The following is a 21,612-nucleotide window of genomic DNA, read 5'->3' as shown; positions in this document are numbered from 1 at the left end:
AGTTCTAGGTGAACTTTAAAAAAAATCACATGAAGAAACATAAATAACTACTAGTAGTAATACTATTGTTTGTGGTCGTTTTCTTAATTTTTGTTGATAGGCACATTTTATTTTTGAAAAATAGACTATTACATTGTCTGAAAAGTAAAAAGTAAAGTGCTGTGTCAGGGGCATCACCAACTTGTCTTCATCTTGCACAAAGTCTTTTTGATTACTGCAAAATACAGCAATCCTGTATCTTTTTTTTAAGCAAATATCTGGGGCCTGTTCCTTCATCCTTTTATGAACCCACATGATTTTTCTCAAATGTGCAATGATTTACTTTTATGCTTTTTTCCAGACCAAAAGCGGTATATTTAATGTATTTATGCACTATCAATGTGATGTTCAGGTATAAATTTCTGTTATGGAATTACCTCTCATAGGTGACATGACACTATCAAACACTTTGCTACTTGAGAAAACCTCTGGAGGTGAATTCTGTCCCCAAAGGCCAATAAAAGTGATTTGAACAACCGAGTGTGTTCCGTTACAACCTCTATCCCTTGTTAGTTTTATTTTCTGATGCTTCTGTTCTATTAATTTCTTACTGTCTCATTTATTATATATACATAGGAAAACTAGTGTTAGTACTGCGACTTGCACTGAGCAGCACACCATGAATGATAATCACAATCTACTCACTTGTTACACAATATTGCACAGAATTTTGGACAAATCTTATGGAATGCTACAACAGAGGGGACAATGGGAGTTTTCATCCAGGAAGCACAACTTCCAGCAGCAGGGTGACCTACCTGCAGATGGCCCCTTGCCCAGGGCTTATGTCACACTTGCCATCGTTCAGGCAGAAGTTTGGCTGCAGGTCACAAATGCTGTTGCAGGGCAGCCCATCGATGCTGAGGTAGCCAGGGTTGCAGACACACTCAGCTTCCCCACTCCAGCGATTTACCAAGCATTCAGAGAACTCGTTGCAGGCCTGGAACTTGCAGGGATCTGCTTGCTCACCTGACAATACACAGAGCAAAAGCTGTTAATGAAAGGGGAGAGCCTTAACTGAGACAAGGTGCTGGCTGCCATCTTCTCTAATGGTCTCTTGATAATCCACAAAAATCCAGCGTGCACCTTTCGTGAGTAACAAAAGGTTCTGCTGAGGTGAACAAGCCCTAGCAAACATTCCTCTGTCTGCACATGCCAGTGGCATGGCTAAGACCACCCAAAAACAGTCAAAAAAGCAAGTATAAAGTAATCTTTTCCATACTGGAACAGACATTACCTCCTATTTTCTCTGTCTGCTGGAACTCTCCCTTACAAATGAGTAAACCACAGGTGATCTCCAGTATTTCTTGCTATGGAACACCTAGGCAGCATATGGGGAAGGGCAGTGGGATTTCAGGCACTCGCCATCTGCTGTAAGGGGATTTGCCTTTTTGTCTGCAAGGAGCATGTGCTTGTAGCATTCAAGACATCTCACTTGTATCAGGCTTAAGAGGCTGGTATACAGTTAAACAATCGATATCAGAACATTTGCCATGCTAATTAGACCATCATTATAAGAGACCTATCAGGGAAGAACAGCTACCATACGCCAACAGGTCAGCACTCTTATTTTTCTCTAACCTCAAAAGAGGAGATATTTCTGGGTTGCTTATGTGGTAAAGCACTGGCTTGGACAGGGGAAAAAACCAAAATGACCTTCTCCCTGTATCAGAGAAGTGAAGCAAGAAGGCCTGTGACTTTTTAGTGCAACCAAGACCTTACCCCAAGCATGAGGCAGCAACTGTTACCTGTGCAGATGCCCACCTGGCAGGTAAACTGGCTACCACCTGTGGGAATAACCATGTGGAGTAAGTTCAAACCACACATGCAAGTAAGCACCAGAGAGATGGGCACCACTGTTCTCCCTGAGCTGTTCTTCTCTTCCACTCCCCAGGTTAAATACAGGGGCATCATGCAGAGTATTCCAATAGTTATTTTTTCTCCATAAATCTATATGGACCCCATACAGCTTTCTGTCTGGGTCCCACTTTGACCTTCATTTCTTTAGTCCCAGAACAGATTTTCATTTGTTTGTTTTTACTCTATGAAAGACTGTCTTTCTAAAGCCCAGCCTTTGAAGAGCAGTGGGCAGCCTCTGAGCTGCTGGGATCCTTAGCACTTAAACCAGAAATTTTTCTGGATCCCTTGCTTTAAGCTGCATTTTCCTGCTGTGCTTACCCGATTCAACATCCAGGGAGTATTTATCGATGGCCAGGTTCATGGTGTGATATGCAGTGTTGCAGAAATCTTCCAGGATCATGTACACAGCGTTGGTGACATTCCGAGGCACAGGTTTGGCAAATTTCATTCGACTGTTCACCACAATGCTGCCATTTCTGAAGTTCAGGATTTCCAGATTCTGGAATCCTGTCAGATTTGACTGAAGGTAGGGCACCAGCTGCAACACAGAGGATATGAAAGAAAAGCTGAATATTTGAGTCTCTCTCTACTTGAGCCAGTTGTACTGTTACTGCAGCAGACAATTAGAGTCTGAATGATGTTATCCAAATCCTACATCAAGGGCATTAATCTTTACCCAGCTGAAGTCTGTGCTGGCAGCCTGCCAGGAGCCTGAGTACTTCAGGCAGTTCTTAAGAGTATAGCAATTTGCACAGTTCTCAGGACACATGTGCTCTCCCTTGATCTAAGTACCTGGAATACTTGCCATTTCACAGGGGTTTTCCTTCAAGCATGTCCCCCTTCCCTCTCTCTGCTTTTCTTCCTTCATCTCCCACAAGAGAATGTTTGTTTCACTCAGAAGAGGGGAATTCCCCCGTTAAAATTTGGCAGTTATTGCTGTGTTACTCCTGTGAAGCTTTCCAAGTCATCAGTCAGGTTAGAAACTGCTTAATTCTCTGAGCTATCTCTTACTTAGGACAGGTTGAATGTGTTTCAGAAAAGTTACCTGCTCACAGCCCAGGTTTTCTTGCATGTTCCTCCCTATACACTAAATACAGAGCACTCTGGAAGCAAGTAGGAGGAGTGTAGTAGTGACTTCAGCTACACTGCTGTATTCATTGACACCAACAGAGAGAGACTATTATCTGAATAAGAGATGAACAGCATCCCATCATCCATTTCCAGAAGGAACTTTCCCCACAGAGGGACACAAGTCTTATATGTAAACACCAGTTTTGAGTTGCTCTGTGTGAGGGATGACTAAATATAATTTACCAACAGTTTTTGTCTATCTGGTAATGGACATTTATCACAGAAGTGACTCTTACCAGCTCCAGGAATCGCTGCTCCAAGGCTTTGTATTCAGGGGAGTTTTTATTAAACAGGTCCTCTGAAAACATCATGTTGGTGACCCGAAGGCTGAAGAACACAACTAGGGCTCGGGACGGGACGGTGCTGCTGTAGTGAGTTTCGTGTGTGGCCCAAGCCACACTGGCCATCTCTGTGGACTGGACACGAGTGGTTAGCTCAATGTGACTTTCAGTCATTGTCCTTCCCTCCTCAGTCTGCTCAGGAGAAAATTGGGCAGTGCTAACATGATCCAGGTCTACTGAAACATCCAGGACTCTCGTTGTTTCATCTCCCAGCTTTGTTGAGGTAGCCACAGACAATGATGGTGTGGATCCCAGAGGAGGGAGGTGGGATGGAAGATCAACAGTGCTTGTTGTTATACTCACTGTTTGATAATCCATAACAGTGCTGAAGCTCATGGAAATATGTGTGCCATGGTCTATATCATCCTGTCCAGCAAAGCCCTCTAGGGCAGGGGTGTGATCTACTGCAGAAGGAGCTGCAGCTGAACCTTGAGTAACCATTGCTGGCATTGCTGGTTGCACTGTCTGGTCTAAGGAGGTTTCTAGTGCCCTGTCAGTAGGCCAAACATCAGCTGGTTCCTTCACTGCTGATCCATGGGTGTCTTGGTCTGCCAGTGATGAATCTAGGGCTTGCTGCTCTTCTGTGGAAGCATCAAGTTTTACCACAGAAGGATCTGCAGTCAGAATAGTTTCTGAAGAGATTGTGTCCAAGTGTCCTATTGTAGCAGCTTCCATTACATCCGGCTGCTTCACTGTGAATAGTTCTTCTACCACTGCCCTGTCTTCGCTTTGGTGTTCAACTCCTTCAGGGATTATGTTCTGGCCTACACTGGACTCCTCAGGCTGCTCCACACTGACAGTCCCTGTAGATGTATGGACACTATCTTCCACAGACAGATCTATATGTGGTGGTGAGACAGGGGCCTCTCCAGTTGGCATGACAAAAGAGGAATCATACATGCCCAGAGTTTCTGTCTGTGTAGATGGTCCCACAGACGATGGCTCTTCTGTCTGTAACAGAGGTACTTGCAGAGTTGTAGTCTCTGGAAAGACAAATATTTCAGACTCATCAAGGAAATCTTTTATATTGACTATCCCTTCATTCTCATCTTTGGAAAGATCATAATCTAATTTATTACCAGAGTTAAGAATATAGTCTAAAATCATGCCTTCAGGAATATCCTCAGTTTTGATTAATAAAGACTCATTGTCATCTTCAAGCCAGCTATCAGGACCAGGGTAGAAAACTGGTTCCAGAGTTGCTTCTTCCCAAGGCCAGATACTTGATTCCATTTCTTTTCCTGAACCATCAAAAGCTGAACCAGACCCATCATCATATATAACTCTATCTCCAAGAAATATATCAGTTTCGTCTTCCATAGGGGGCACTTCTAAGGGAAAAGGAATTTCTTCCACAGAGTCTGCACTGTCACTGCCCTCAGGACTACCTTGGATTACTTCTTCCTTCTCTTTAATATCAGTCTCTACAACTGATGAAGAGGCCACTGTTGGTGCAGAAAGCAGAGGGACTCCATAGTCATCGGTAGATGGAGATTCTTCAGGCACAAGGTGAGAAGGACTTAAAGGCAAAAGATCTTCAGATAGTCCAGTATCTTCAAACATTAAAATTAAAAACAAATTGACAATTAGATGTTGTTTGTGATAAAAAGTGTCAAGTTTCACTAATTTTATTGTCCATAGATCTGTGTTCCACATTTTCCATAATATATCCTGGCCTTTGTATACCAAAGTCATAAGGACCCCTGTTAACCTCTTCCACTTTCCATTCAGATATTCTATGGGCCAAGTCAAGACATAGAAAATTACTTCTATGCTATTTAACAAGTGCCATGTATGTAGCATTTCCAGGTATTATTAGCTATTACAAGCATTTTACCTTGGTAAATAGCTCTTGGATACATGCACACACAAAAGGTAAAAACTGGCAGAGAAAGATACTCAATTTTCAGACTTTTCTGAAAACTCATTTCAGTGAACTATAATTTGGGGAGTATCAGGAAATACTTGTATCCAAATTTAAGCTTCAGTCAATAGCATTAACTTACCATCTAAAGAACTGGGGGCTGAAAGCCATTCCAGAGAGTCCACAGAATCATGCTCTAACACTGGTACAGTGACTAAATGACTAGTCTCTAAATTCTGCCCATCAGGCAAAGAAGTGACATCAGCCTCTGAGGAAAGTGGAGCTTCAGGTGCCAAGCCAGCCTCATGGTCAATGTTCTCTGGTCTTGGCTGGATTTCATTGTCACTGGCCTGCTCACTGTCTGAGCTGGAATCTGGTTTGATGGGATCAAAGGGCAAGGCGTTGCTGACAGTTGACTCATCTGCAGAAGGACGTTCAGCTAAAAAGGTGCTGTCCTGGAACACAAAGCCACTGTTAATATTTCCACCATTACGGGGAAACACTGACTGTCTGCACTGGGCTGGACACACAGAAGGGGTTAACAGCAGGCAGGGGCCAAGTGAACTCAGACTACTGCCTCTGAGGGAGCAATGCACAGCAGCAGGATGAGGGGCAAATACAGATCCCTGCTAATCTTGTGCAATAGACATGTAAGATGCACATCCTTCTGACAAATGGCATGTCCAGTCATGTCCACCAAAAAGGGAAAAGAGCCTTTCTGATTGCTTGGAGTGCAGAACCCCTTAGGGTATTAAGAGATTTACCATCTATGTCCAACCCCATCTCTTTTCCTGTGCTGAAAAAATCAATCTGTCCATCTTCAACTAAATCAAAGATAAATGTTTTCTGCCTTCCTAAAGCATGATGAGGTTCTAACAGCTGTTATTCATCAGCCACACAACCAATACAGCAATTCTAATATTTCAGTTACTATGATACATGAAACAGTGTAGAAAGTGAACTTCAATGGATGCATGCCCAGTTATCATTTATTGATATCTTTTAGTTTGTGGGTATGAGAACCCAGGAGAATAACAGAGACCAGAACGTAATGAAGAGCATTTAGAACCTGGAATAATAAAGTCTCAAAGCCAAGATACCTGCCCAGAAAAAAAAAAAAAATCTATCAGCAGTAATGATGAATAACAAAGTGCATGCAGAATGAATTTGTGAATTATTTGAAATGTGAAAAAAAAATTTGTTGTTACATCTCCAATTTCCACAACGTTTACTTACTATTCCATGTCCCAATCATTAGTTGGTTTACAGTTAAAGTAGTTAGCATATTTCATCTTTGACTATTAATCTCCTACTATGGTGTCTGATGAGGTAATTATATTAGAAAAAGGCAATAAAGATAATAAGTTATTTGGTCAAGGCTATGAAAGCAAGCTGATAGCCTAAAACTCAGGAATTAGTGTTCTATATGGATACCTGCCCACATATAAACGCTGTGCAGCAGTGGGATATGGACCAAAAACCCTGTAGGGTATGAAACACTGCCAAGCAATTTCAAGAAGCAGCAGTTTGCTAAGGGCTAACAAACTGCCAATGGTGACAAGTAAAGTTAAGTTACACTGGACACAGGTTTCTGTAATTTCAGTTCAAAACCACTGTAAGAATTTCTGTAGTTCACTATTCCTGTCAAATCTCTTTCTGTTGCTTGATCAGCAGGAATAACAGGAAGAAGCCAAATACTTTTCAATTTGAAATTTTACTTCAGGCTGAAATAAGGGTGAATTAAATTTTCAGCTTAATTCAAACTGCATTTGAATGCTTTGGAAACAGGCCAGTAAAAGTACTTTTTTTTTCTTAAATTACTTGTTTGCATGTAATGATCATATTTAAAAATGCCAGTTGTTATGCCACCACAGTCTCATCAAATTTTTTTAAATTATATGGTGACAATCAGTTGAAAAGTATATATACCATAGAGACATGTGCTCCAGCAATTTTATTTTTGGCAAGACTAGCCACTATAAATAAAGCTGTAAAGAGTTACTGTACAAAGTTAGAAATAAATTACACACATAAATTCCAGAAAGAATGAATTAGGACTACCAGCAATTTCTCCTCAATACATTTATTTAATGTAAGCATTTAGTTGCCAGGGATTGCACCTCCTCATTTATTTGAATGTGGATAAATGCTCCTATGGCAACTAACATTATTCAAAGATTCTTGTTGCAGGGCAATATATTATACTAACAATAATATCATATTGGCTACTTCTGGTTTTCACCAATGTAAAAGGCTTACAAATATGATAGATGGCTGTAAACACAGAACCCTTCTCCCCGATTTTTCAATTTCTGCTGCCAGAAAGGCATTGTCCTTTCCTCAAGCCAGAGTGTTCTACCTTTTACAACTCAACATAAACAAGAAAATACAGATTTCAAAAATCAGACCTGATTTTTGCTTTACTTTTAAAGAGAGCTGCAAAACTCAAAAGAATTAGTTGTACCATCTTGTAGCAATCGGATGGTGAAATCATGACAATCCCATGTAATGTCATAATATTGGTAAGTTAATATAAATCCAGCTTATTCTCAAATCCCCTGGGGAAAAGTATAGCAAAGTTCTTTTCCAGAGGTAACAGTTCTACTTGAAAGCAGCTACTTGAACCATAAAGGTTTGACATCTGTAGAAATAATTGATTGATTGTGTAGTGTTTAAACATATTTAGGATTTTCTTATATTTATCTGAAGCTACTTTGCAAATTACCTGTGTATTGTAGATTGTACACAGCTGGTTTGGGGATATACTTAATACCTTTTACATAATCAGAGTTTTTGACTGAAGCTACAGAAGCCTTTATTCACAGTCATGATTAGAGAACTATTACTTCCACAATTTTTTGTCATAATAACATTTCCAAAAACTGGTAATTCTTTGTCTTACTAAAATAAACATCTACAACATTTTAGACTAGTTAGAGGTCTCCAATAAGATGTCTCCGGTAAAGAGAAAGCCCTTTTCTGAAAGCCAGCTTAAAGTATTTTTTATCTACACCATGTTTAATCCATTATGGCAAATCCACATGAGTTTTCATTTTAGACATCAGTGAGTAGTTTTTAAGACTCAGCAAAAACTGTCATGAAATTAAGGACATTATACCTACATCCATTCTAACAATATTTGCATTCTGTGAAAATAAATTTTGCTTACATAAGCATTTCAGAAGCTGGCTAAAATTAAATGTGTCTGTGTTCATAACATTATCTCATGATGGACTGAGTGAGAACCTTCCATCCAGCACAAGTGGATCTGGATTTTAGGGCGTGATCTGAGGTCATTTTTTGTTGAAAGCACATCTGTGTTACAGAACAGAGTGGAGAGCAGAAACCAACTGCCCAGACAATGATTCAGCACTCAGAAGATCTCTCTGTTGGCAAAACTGACTGACTTGATCTCAGCATTGCTGGCACCTAACTCAGTGTCTTTGCTAAAGTCCCTTTGCACAGACATGGTCAGGGACACCAAGTCTTCTGTCCAATATGGAACTCCAAACTGTGCCTTGGATTATTCCAGAGGGAGTCAGAGGAGACAATTACAAGAGACAAAAAAAAAACAAACAAAAAAAAAAACAATAGAACTAGTGTCAGTGTCATTTTCCTCTCCTGGTATTAAGAAGATGGACATAATTTAAAAACCAAATTGAGAACTTTCTTTGAAATAAATACAGTGACAAAAGGAGCTTATGACACTTAGCATTTTATCTCTTCTAGCAGCCAGCTGTAGGATTTACATCTATTTCTTCTTTCCAAAGAAAGGCAGTATCATGGAAGGAAGAATCACCTCTTTAGAGATGTTTATAATCAAAATAAGATGATTACAGCAAACTATTGGGCAGCAGACACTAGAATTATCACGAGAGGTGTCATCAATTTTTACTCCAATATAAGGTGTGCCTTCATTAGTACTTGCTCTGCATGAACAACAGGATAGAGAAGCTCTGAGTGTTGGCTACAATTCTACCTTGCTGAACTAAGTTGTTCAGATGTGTCCAAAGGCCACTGCTCAGAACCATACTCACATCAAACTCCGGGCGCTCCGGCACGACTGGGTGCTCAGTAATCCAGGATGAGTCCTCTGATGTGGGGTGCAGTATTTCCTTCACTGTGGAAATAGAAACACTTGGGATCTAAAGGCTGCAGTCACAGTGTGAGGAAGTTGTGTTGGAAGACCAACTAAAAAACCCTCTCTGGTTTCAGATTTGTAAGTAAAATCTTGTCAAAAATTTTGCCAGAGAGATTTTGTTTCTGGAAATGCCTCCAAATCACTGACAGGAAGTGAAGGGGAAAGATAAGAACAAAGGGGTGTCAGCACTCTTTCATCACCTCTAGCAGGATCACTGAATATTCAACAATAATCTGGGTATTCCCTTTGTGCTGCCTAAGGCCAACACAGAGCTACTAAATTGAAGGTCACCCTGATGCAATGTGCACCATGTGAACCACATTTCTCCCTTCTATTCCTATTAATTTTTGAAAGTATTACTGAAACTGCACACCACAAACCTCAGTTTAAAAATAAAAATTAAAATAAAATAGGGGGCTAGGCTAATGGATCAAGAATAGGATGCTACTGCTAATGACTTGACCTGGTTAAGATCAGAGCAAAACAGGCTATAATATAGTTCATTTTGTTCTGTTTAATTTTTCAGAGGACAGCTGAATAATTCACTCATCTGAGATTTATTTTATAAGAAGTCAGATGTGTGGCACTCCAGTGCATCACAATTAATACCCACCATTAGTAAGCTGAAGAGAGTTTGGGTCTAAAGAGATGGAAGCATTTTCAAGCAGAGCATTTTTCTGGAGGATCTCAGCAATATAATCTCGGAAATCACTGATGGTGTACACAACTGTTGGATTATCCTCTATGCCCATGAAGGAGTTGTCCTCCACCTTGTTTGAATGAAGGTTAATCAAGTCCCAGGTGGCATTGCTGATGGCTTTTCCATCAAATGTGACAGCATAGTGAACTTCCACCCCACTTCCATTGTAAAAAGATAAAGAATACAGATGAGAAATTCAAGGTTTTCCTAAGCAAACAATCACTACATATTTTTCACAAGGGCCCATGTCAATACCCTTCTTAATATAAAAATACACAGCTTTAAAGGATGAATAAAAATGACTTGATTCTTTTCACAAAGTTCTCAAGGGAAATGCTACCCAAAACTGACATCTGGTCTGGTCCCACTCCCACATTTCTACTAGTGAATGGCAGACAGACCACAAGCAGACCAAAACACTGACTTTCTGCAAGCATTATTAGTGGGTCCATCAGCATGCAGTGGTGAGAGTAGTGATTTTAAGATCATACCAGTAATAGGAAAGGCTCTGAGGTATGAAAATATACACAAAAACATATTACAATCTATAGTAGCAAGTGAGACCCCTAATCTCTGTCACTGTACAATGTTAACCTGCTTGAAAGAATGTTTTTAATGGCAATCAAATAGTATTTAATTCATCAAATTGGGAAAATTTATCTAGACTCATTTGATCATGTATTCTATAATTCAGTTTTGTATCTGTGTACATTTTAGGGGTTTTGTTTAATATTAACTCTCCTCCATTTTCCTCCTCTCTCTCCATTTTCTTAATTTTCATTTCCTTAATACATCTGGATGTCCTTTTCCACACAACAGATTAGGCTGCAATCAGATTTACCATACACTGGGCATAAGCACAAGGGAACTTTACAAGATACAGCACATTTTGGCTGTAGTCAGAACGCAGCAAGAAAAATTAAGTAACCTCTGAAGCATTAGAAACATGTGCTCTGAATGCAGGTTCTCCTGATTCCACAAAGCTGGATTGGATCTCTAAAACAATGTCTCTGTTCAGAGAAGTCTTTAAAACCCCAGTTCCAGATACAACAGAGAAAATTCACAAATACACTGACTAAACCCAGGAGCCTGGGGTTTTGCTGCTGGCTCTATCATTGACATGAGCCCACCATAGGCTCACCATGGGCACTGACTGTCAGCAGAGGAGATTAAAAAGGACAACAGTAGTGAAAAGGCACAGGAAAGATGGAACAGAGTGTGCTCCTCAAACGTAACATTTAGGTTGAATACAACTGTGCTGCCATTCATAATGCCTAGTAAGTAACTAAACACCATCCTCTTTCTGGAAAGGGTTGACCATCTGGTGCCTGGAACATAGCCCTTGTGAACAGTTGCATATAGTTTGTAAAGAGATTTGTGTTTCTAACCTTTTTTGAAAAATTAGAATGCTCATTCTCTTTAAACTTGTTCATGGAAACTGGCTATGCTGAGACACACAGAGAACAAATTAATACATTTAGTAAATTAAGGCTGCAGTTCTTTGTCTGTCTTGTGACATTCTTAACATACTAAAGAAGGAAAATTCTGGATTCCTCACTTGCATATGTCTGATGGAAAACAAGTCCAGACTAATCCCATGTTCTGCTAAAGAATATTTATTAAAGTTCTGCTAAGATCTGCAGCACCTCTGGCCTTGAAGCTAAGCCAACAGCCTTTGCTGGAGAACTGTGGGGTACTTATCTACTTCAATTTCAGTAATAATAATAATCCCATATCTATTCAAGACTCTGCTGCAAAGTATGAAGACTTTGAGTCATTGTTCAGCAATCTTGTTTTCTTCATAAAAGAGATTCTTATACACAAGTTACTCCAGTAGCTGACTTGTGTTTAGAATGATTTTTCCTGAGGGATTTTTTTTTCTCATTATGACTTAAATAAGCAAATTAGGTTTATTCTTAATTGAAACAGATCTGTTACTTGCAGTTTCAGGTAGAACCTTCTCTCACAATATTTATGTTAAATAACTAAAATACAAATCCCAAAAAACAATGCCCTCCAGCCAAACATGTTTTTCCCATCTGTATTATGATAATATCTATTAAAAAGTTGTCTTTACCTGTCTTCCTCGGAAGGGCTGATTGTAAAAACAAAACAGAACAGCAGAACTCATTAAATTAATGTCATAACTTCCTTTAAGTATTAAAAATTTAACACATTTGCTTTGGTATTCTATAGAGCATAACCATTTGAAAACACATACAGGAAAATCCTTTTTAGTTGCATAGTTACTCATAGTTATTCAGCTACAAATAACAAATAACAAATTGTTCTGCTTTTAGTGAACTGAGATATTTTCTATTGATCCCAAGGAATCAGCAGAGCAGAGCCATCTCAGATTATTGTAAATAATGCAGGTAAATTGCTGTCAGTATCAAGAAGATCAAGGTTCACTTATTCTACCTAAAGGTTTAACTTACAACCAGTGGGTTTTTGTCATGCACAGCAGAGAGCAGATTTTGCCAGAAATATCAGCCTTTTATTTGTCTTCTCAAATGAATCTAGTGCTTGCAAACCTACTGGACTGCAAATACAAAGATGGAAGATTTTGCTACCTTCCAGGCTGAAAACAGGATGTAGCCTAGGGTTCCAACCACAAGACCTCTCTCACTACCGTTGCTTTGTTACCTACATGTATGCTAATTAAAATAGTCCAGACAATAAATTCTAAGAAATACAGCTTACAGTCTCAAAGAAAACACAATTTAAATTAACTCATGAAAACACTCATTAGATTCTGAAAGTTGTATCCAGTCCATTCAAGAAAAATTACAATTTGGGTAATGTCTGTACTCCAAGCCAGACATTTTACATTTGATTCATTAACTTAACAAATTAATTTTAAATGTCACTTTGAAGCACAAATGGATTTAAAAGTATATTTCTCGGAATACAGAGAGTTAAAACATTCAACATCATTTATCAAACTATCCCCCACCTCTTTTTTTGATCCAAGAGTGAGAGGCCTTTACATATCCTAAACACTAACCTTTAGAGCCATCCCAAATTAACATTCAGAATTTGAAAAAGAAATCTAAATACACCACTTTTTTTCCAAAAGGATGTCTATGTCCTTCCCTGTTTAATACTTGGATAGATTAGAAGTAGTAGATACTAATATATCTTTTCATTTTAGGATAGAATCTTGAATGATAATGCCTTGTCTTAAAATCACAGCAAGCATTTCATGGGAAGAATGCCAGAAGGAAAAAAATCAGTTCTGTATTTCTATTTCAGTTGCATATATGGAGGTACCAAATATGAGAGCAGTCAGTTAATACATCCCAGGAGTTCCCACACGCACGCCTGACATCCTGCCAAGCATCGTGTCAGCTCATTGCACCATCCTACATGATCAGGTTCAATCACCATATATGCATCAGGATCTTTTTACCTGTAATCCAGGATATGGATGCTTTTGTATCCAGGTAGTCCTTCAAATACACTTTTAATCTATTTTGACAGAAAAACAAAAAAATTAACAGAGATTCTGTTCACTTCTGCTCATGTGGTAAAAAATTAGGAAGTGTTTCTAACATTGTCCAAAAATGTATCTGAGCTGTCATATCTAATAGGTGAAAAACAGTTAAATATTCCTTTCTTTATGGAAGAGTAGTTTTGGTGACATCGTTTCGTTATTAGAAAAAGGGGAAATAAAAAGTACGAAGAACAACATCCAGCGTTCCCCAAGAACTGCATAGAAACATTCCAAAGGGAGAAATGGAAAGAGACTGCCAAGATAATCAACTGTGCTACAGGAGACCAAACCAAGACAGAGAATACTGAAAGTTCATGCTGGTTTAGAAAGTTTTTTAGCTTCCAAAGATCCTTGCCAGTTGAGGATTATTTTTTACTCTGTAAATTCTTGTTCTCCTCCCCCATCTCCCTATTTTTAAACTGTCTCTGGTGAGACTTAAACAATCACAGTGCTGCTGACTTTTTTTTCGAGAGCTTCTTTATTCAAACTCAGAGAAAACCAGGCAAGGGATCAAAGGAGTGGGATATCCATGGTGCCAAGGTGGACTCTGTCCCATCCAACATTTTTTACACACACACATACCATGGCATTGCTACTGGGACTCACAACTAGGAAAACTAAGATGTCTAGCCTATGCTAGCAACTCGTGAAAGTCATGGTGAAGCTTTTTGGCTGCAGTGAAGAATACATTTCTTTCCCATTTGGCACAGGATCTGGCACAGAGTTAGGCCCAGTAAAAAGGATTCAGAAAACCAACCCAAACTAAATGGGGCTAGGAAGGAAGCAAAGCTAGAGAAAAGATAAGGTTCATGATAAGCAGCCATATGACAACTTAGATGCCTCTCCAAAGAGAAAAGGCAGAAACACACCCAGCTCCCAAAATATGATGGCAATATAATTACCACCATCATGAACAAAAAAACCACCAAATACTGGAAACCATAGGAAGACAAAAATCAGCAGCCCTGACACAGATGCTTTTTGCTGCTATTGCTTTGCAGAGCCAGCAAAAGGAAAAATGGAGTTAGGGAAGGGAATCACCTGAGAAATGAATCGTTCAGACAGCAGTTGATACTCAGCAGCAGATGGGTCCTTCAGCTCCTCACTGTACTGTTCACCAACAATCAAAATGTTGAACTCAATCATCTGCTCAGTTACAGGTCTGACTATCTTCTCATCCTGCTTCTTTATCTCATTATTGATCTGGAAGGGAAGGAAGAGACACACTTAATGGCAGGTGAATGCTGCAGTCCAGAGCACAGCGTGTGCAGTGCTGGAGCCACGAGCACACTTGTTTGCCTGGCACTAACATGGAGTGCTTGTGAAGCCTCAGGGACAGAGGCAGCACTAATAAGGAAGTTTACTAAGCAAGAGCACTTCCTGAGAATTCAAATATTGAAGATAATTCTGTTTTCCGTTTGGACACCTTTAGTGTAAATCCATCTCATTGACCTCAGGTACAAAGTGAAATACAGATTTGTGGGATGTTCATGAAGCAATTTAAAGTGCAACCATGGCTACTCAAAAATCTCATTTGAGCCCAGCCAGTGTAGGCTGATTTACCCAAAATGTACTCATTTATCACAAGGCTCCTACGCACTCTTCCAGCTGGAAGACAAGCTGCCTTTGCCAAGTTCTACCTTTGGAATAACACTCTGTGTTGTTCAGCCTCAGGAGGTGAAGAATCCCCCCAGATATACAGTGGGCACTGGGAATGGGAGCTCTGCTGAGCTAAAGCAGTGGGCTTCAACTGCTCTGTCTACAAAAATGTCTACTCATTTTTGTATTTATTTCAAAAAGCCCCAGAGCAGTGGCTCTGCAGTGCATCAGGGATGCATGGAGCTATCATGGCTGCCACAGGCAGCAGTGAATGCCAAGTTTTAATCCAATTTGAATGACTGAGCATGTTTTCTGCTTACTTCCCTAGTATTTTTAAAATAGCATACTATTCCTTGTGGTATACTGAAAGACATCAGAAATTTATTTTTTTTTAATAGAGATTTGTCTGGGAGGGAAGAGAAGGCTGGCTTGTTAACTTTAGCCAAATGTCTTTTGCTAGAGGTTTTGTCTTTGACTATTTACATACATATTTTTTTGTTTTTTCCTATTAAAAAGGAAAAATAGAGAGCCAGAAAAACAGATTTTTTCAATGAAGCTGCAGTCTTAAGTTAGGCATCAAGCAGGAAATGGAAAAAACTTTCTCCAGAAAATTTATCTGCCATCAGTGAGCAACTTCTACATTGTTTAGGAACCCTCTAAATTTTTTTCGTTAAATTCTCTTTCCAGCCCCTCACATTCCTTTTTCACTGGATAACTCTGCCCAAAGACCATAAGGACTGGTACATTACTTAAAGTTAGTTAGCATTTGAGAGATCCACATTTAGCAGGCATATATATATAGTGCTATGATTTGGCTGTTTGCAACACCGTGTAGTTTAAATAATTTATCAGCCCCCCAAAACCTGGTATAGTCAGCATACAAAGTGCAGAAGATGATCTTTGCTCACTCTTGGCCTTATAATCAACAATGCATTTTGGCTGCTAAGAACAATGAGGTGGGATGTAACTGTACAGAGTAAAAATGCTGTAGCAGCAGCAATCTAATTCTGGTTCCTTTCCCATTTACTGAGTGGTCCTATTCTCTGCTCCAGCAGAAATATTCCAGGCAGTTCTGTTTCAAAAGAAGAATAATGCTGTTGTTGGGACCAAACCACAAGTGTTCTTGGTACATAACATAAGGCCAGACCCTGCACTTGAGTCAGAAGCTGTCTGTTCCATATTCTGTATTTATTCCAACATCAGAGCTCCAGTCAGCACTGAAAGCTCTAGAAGAAAGCACAGTTTGGTTCAACTTTGTTCCAGGGCCACACTAGGTTATTGAACAGTATGGCCCAGTTAATCCCAGCACAATAAATCAGCATGTGAAACTTTGTAAGCTCCTCTGTGATCCACTGAGAGCTTCATTTTTATAAGAAAAAAAAAAAAAAGCCAGCTGATTGATTACACTGGTTTACAAAATTTTCTTCGGTCATGTTGGCCCATGAATACTGCAATTGGATTCTAGAGTGTGGAATTAAAATTTCATCTGGAGGACCTGTTTCCTAGAAGCAAATACTGCCCTGGGACCTATGTGGTGGTCAGCTCACTTCTAGAGAGATGTTTTAAATATGGGGTCTAGACTTCCCTGTGTTGTGAGCTTTGGTTAAATATCACAGAACAAGTAGCTTGTAAGATGTTAAATACAAGTTCACCTACATCAACAGAGGAAAAAGAGCAGAGTATCAGAGTCTTCAAGGCTGTCCAGGTCACCTCTCCCCTGTCCTACACAATTGTACTCCACAGACCCTTGAAACTCTACTACAGCAACCTAAGGAATATTGTGCTTCCATAGGAATAGTAGTGTTCCACACTCTTCTTGGAGCTTTCAGAGCCACTAGGCATTCCCTCTCTAGTCCTATGACACTAGCAAAATCCTCACCTGATAGTTCAACTGATATATCTTCTCCCACATCTCCCACTGTGGGGGAAGAAGTATTTCAAAGCCTCTCCAAATGGAAAAAATATCTGCCAAGGAAAATGTCTTAAAACTTTAGAAATTCATACCCAGTTTTATTGATGCTGTGATGATTTTTTGCCTTTTTTTTAATATACCTCTTATGCATTCTCAGTACCCTTAGTGTGCATACTTCTAATTCCTTAAGTCTGACACCTTAGCATAGTCCTGGTATTCTGTTAGGCCAGGAGACCAAACACCTTCAAGGCCTCACAGCTGCAAGCCAGAAAGCCTTACACTATCTTGAGAAACCAAGGTCCCCTCTAGAACACATCCTGTAGATCAGGATTAGGCCCATCTAGAGGAGAACACTTGGGGATAGGGGGATGTCATACTATTCATTCAAGCCAACAAGGAACATCCTTGTTGATATCCTAATTTGCAAGGTCTGTAAGATTGTATATGTGCTCTACCATGGGTGTGCATTTCAGAGTATTCCACCTTGGCAAATTGCTGCACCATAAGACTCCTTATTAAATACTGAGGTAAAAAACTCTTTATCCCTTAACCGTGTCTGGCTCTTTAATTTTAGAACCAAGAAAACTAGGAAATCCTAGTTTGTGTTAACACACCATATTAACAACACCTTTAATTGCTATTAAAGTGTAAATGACCATAAACAATATCATGTTGGACCAAATGAAAAGAAACCCACTCACAGTGGTGTCCACATTGTCACGCTCATGAATGGTTTCACCTGCAGGACTCTCGATGGAGACCTCATGAGGGGGAGGAACATTGGCAGCTGCATCTGAGTTTGAAAGAGAGCAGTGTTATTTTGTTTGGGTTTGTTTGTTGTTTTTCTTTTTCTATACACCCACAGAAGCAGTTCAGCAAGCATAAACCAATAGTCAAATTTGATTCCTATTCCCATCATCATGACAGCAAAAGCATAGGAGGCACATGAAAAGCCTGAGGAAAAGTATCAAATACATCAATCACTATAAGATGCTGACATTCTGCTAAGCAGATGTATTTTTGGAAACATGAACTTAGGTGCAGTAAAACTGGCACAGAACTAATTTCTTGAGTAGGATTTTCATGATTCATGAAATAAAAAAATGTCAGCACATAACATGATCTCCAGATTACAAATGGCATTAGAGAGGTGTGAAAATACAGAGCTCTTTCTGAAATCCTAACACATGAATTCCTCAATTTTCTGGTAATTCAGAATCAGCCTTAACAGCAGTTAGATAAAAACTAACCTCTCAGTGTGGTAACATCAGCATCCGAAGGTGGAGTAGGAGTCCCACTAGATAAAAAAAATCAGAAATTGAAGCTGGATATGGTAAGAGAAATGTAGTAGGTTTTGATATTTCTGTGATTCTGATACCACACCAAGAAGCACATGTGCAGAAGAAATTTTTCATGGTTCTATTTTGCTCATAACTTCATTAAAATTAGGCTTAAGGGTATTTCAGTTATATTTTGCAACTTAGATTTTGGGTCACTTGCATCATACAACACGTCATGTGTGTCTCTGTTGTTAAGCCTCTTATATCCCAAATGACCTGGAGTCCCATACAAAAATACATTTTGCCTTCTAGTTCTGTAAAGAAAGAAAATGCAAAGAGATAAACTGCAAAGATAACTGGTAATACCCTATAAACCACTCAGTTTTTAAAATCCTCCCCCAGTGCACTAAAACACCATAACTGCACTGAAATCACTGCAAGAAGATGGGTTCTTTCCATAATTAATTTTACTCTTCTTGTTTGGAAATCTTTAAAACACATCAGTTTCCAAACCCAGTTATGGGATTCACACACGCATATAAAGCGACTCTGGGCCAGATGTGAAAAGAAGAACAATCACATGAAGACTGTCAGCCTGAAGAAAAATGAACAGCTTTGGCAACTCTTACAGTAAACCCAAGCTGCCTGGAGCCAATTCTGTAAAAGCCTGGAGCAAACTGTCAAGTTACCAAGAGTGTGAGACATGCTCTGACATCCTTTCCTGGATGAAGGGAAAATTATTTTTTGAGTTTGCCATATTGTTAATATATACAGCACAAGTGGTAAGACTGGAGGTTTAACTGCTGGGGAGAAACTGAACATGAACATTACTGAAGTTCATTGTATTGAGACATTTCTCTTACTTCTAAAGGATCTCCTTTTTTATTGGTGATCATACTTGTGCCATGAAACAGCCATTGCAGTGAGTATATCCAGCAATATATGCAATGTCAGCCATGCTTCCTGGCCTTGCCAGGTTTGTTTTATGATTCCCATACTCTACCACTGGTCTTGCAGTCCATCCTATCCTCAAGCAAAACTCCACTCAAAGTTGATATCTTGCCTCCTTCAGGCTGTATAGTCAGTCTTTGTGTTACTCCAAAAAAGGCTTCCAGCACGAGCCAGACAACCAGACTCACAGTTACATTCTGCAGATCCCAGAAGGCACAGTCAATCCTCCACAAAATAATTAACTATACCAAAACATAGTTCAGGGAATGTTAAACTGACAGGGTGAGATCTCCACATCAGTTCTAAAATATTAACAAAAAATACAAACTTTTACATGAAAAAATCAGAAAATACTTATTCAAGAATTTAAACAGTACCTTCATGTATTTTCTTACACAAATAAAATCAATGAACTCCATGCAAACTTTGAAATGCAGTTGTGCCTGCTTCCACCTCATGGACACTGGTACCTGTTTTCAGCCAGCACAGTGCAAGACTGCTTCTGAGTTTGCCAAGTAAATCTTTGAATCATTTCCAAAACTGGAAAATTTTACTAAAAAGTGTAATTTAGACAAGATAGCCTCTTTTAAGGATATTTTCTTGAGAATGCTGGTTATGGTTTGGAGGGATTTAGTTTCTTTACTCATTTGTCATCTTAGAACTGCAATAAAAACTATTGCTTAACTATTAATTGGTCTGATGAAACATTTTCCAATTAACTTCACCTAAGTTCAAGATGCCTCTTTTACCAGTTTCAATAGGAAGTATATTACATTTATAACAGAGCGTCACCAAATTACAGCATCAGAGCATTTTAGTGCATCATGTTTAATGTTCAGAAGAAAGAATGACTCTACTTTTCGGGAGAGGTGAACCACTTCAGGATTTTATTTCTTACAAACTGTTCAGTGTAACTAGGGTCAGAATAGAAACTCATCAAAAGGAAAGTGATGAATAGTAAAAACTCTGCTACGGGATTTTTAATGTTCTGGTCTGTTTAAATCTAGCCATTAGATGAGTCTTGTATCCTCCCCCTTTTCTAAAGAAGAAGACAACCACACACATGATTTGCTGTGGGAAGCCCCGATCCCAACCTGAAACTCGTGGGACTTGATCCAGGTGGCCACAGGCTGGTGCCCAGTATCCTCTGAGGGGCCTCCAGGCACTCCTGTACTCCAGCTACTGCCCCACAAGGCACAGGTCACCCATGCATCCCACATTGTCCCTGCCACATCCCACATTGTCCCTGCACACCTGTGCTGCAACTCAGGGCATCTCAAAAGGACCAAAATCACTATTTGACCTACTGAGAACCCAGTTCTGAGGTGGGTTGGCCTTGGCCAAGGGCCAAACACCCACCCAGCCACTCTCTCACTCCCTCCATCTCCATAAGATGGGAGGAAATATGATGAAAAGCTTCTTGGTTGAAATAAAGCCAGGAAGATCATTCACCAATTACTTCCACGGGAAAAATCAGACTCTGCTCAGGGAAAACTAATTTATTGCATATTTGAGTGCATTTGGGTAGTGAAAAGTAGACTAACATTAAAACACCACTTCTTTTCACCCTTTCCCAGGCTCAACTTCACTCTGGACTCCTCTACCCAGTGCACACTCTGCAGGGGCAGCAGTTCCTTCAGGAAAGGTCTGCTTGTTCCAGTCTGAGTCCTCCCTCAGCTGCAGGGAATACATGATTTGCCATGGTGGGGTGCCTTTGGCCTTGGCATTCCACACACCACTGTATCTCATTCTCTTTGCTCCCTCTTCCTCTCCCTGTGCCATGTTTTTGCCCGTTCTCACACAGGCTTTCCCTGAGCTGCCACTGCCCCCAGTGTAGGGCTCAGCCCTGCCCATCAAAGCTGTCTGGAACCACCCCAGGGCAGCCCCAGACCCACCCAGACAGGAGCCCCCTGAACTAAGTTGCTTGAGCTTTTAAAGGAAAAATCCTCAAAGTGGACAAGAAACCCCAAACAATATGCTGTGGCATTAATCACACTTTCAAAAGAGGAGCAGTTTACAAATGGAAAAGCCTAATATCTTTCTCAATATCTACTTCTAGGTCAGATTACTGGTCACAGACACATCAAAGTGAAGTTCTCCAAGTTTCAAAAGTCCAAGAGGACTTTCACTGTCACTGACCAAACAAATGGCAGCTCTCCAACAAGGTGCTTCTGTCACAAGTGTCACCTTAGGCACTGGTTTAGCCTCATGGTGACAACCACAGCCCAAGCCAGGCCTTGGGGAAGCCAGGATAGCGCAGAAATGTGAGGTGAGAGTAAGGCCAGTGTCAAGGGGAGA

General features: G+C 39.9%; 1 protein-coding gene across 1 annotated transcript in view; it reads right to left on the bottom strand.

Moving 5' to 3' along the window:
* Nucleotides 1-21,612, bottom strand: part of IMPG2 (interphotoreceptor matrix proteoglycan 2) — a 54,755-nt gene that overhangs the window by 5,784 nt on the left and 27,359 nt on the right. Inside the window, exons 6-16 of the mRNA XM_071433539.1 lie at nucleotides 18,334-18,380; nucleotides 17,785-17,876; nucleotides 14,614-14,775; nucleotides 13,489-13,547; nucleotides 12,154-12,171; nucleotides 9,990-10,234; nucleotides 9,273-9,355; nucleotides 5,378-5,690; nucleotides 3,267-4,924; nucleotides 2,218-2,437; nucleotides 798-1,008 (exon numbers count right to left, since the gene is read on the bottom strand). Coding sequence (XP_071289640.1) covers nucleotides 798-1,008; nucleotides 2,218-2,437; nucleotides 3,267-4,924; nucleotides 5,378-5,690; nucleotides 9,273-9,355; nucleotides 9,990-10,234; nucleotides 12,154-12,171; nucleotides 13,489-13,547; nucleotides 14,614-14,775; nucleotides 17,785-17,876; nucleotides 18,334-18,380 — 3,108 coding nt within the window. The remainder of the gene's footprint in view (nucleotides 1-797; nucleotides 1,009-2,217; nucleotides 2,438-3,266; nucleotides 4,925-5,377; nucleotides 5,691-9,272; nucleotides 9,356-9,989; nucleotides 10,235-12,153; nucleotides 12,172-13,488; nucleotides 13,548-14,613; nucleotides 14,776-17,784; nucleotides 17,877-18,333; nucleotides 18,381-21,612) is intronic.

Source organism: Agelaius tricolor, unplaced genomic scaffold (genome assembly GCF_023055355.1).
Source record: "Agelaius tricolor isolate 1412-34295 unplaced genomic scaffold, bAgeTri1.0.p SCAF_9, whole genome shotgun sequence".
Taxonomy (NCBI): Eukaryota; Metazoa; Chordata; class Aves; order Passeriformes; family Icteridae; genus Agelaius; species Agelaius tricolor.
Note: the sequence above shows the minus strand (reverse complement) of the source record. Positions and strands in the feature narration are given on the sequence as shown.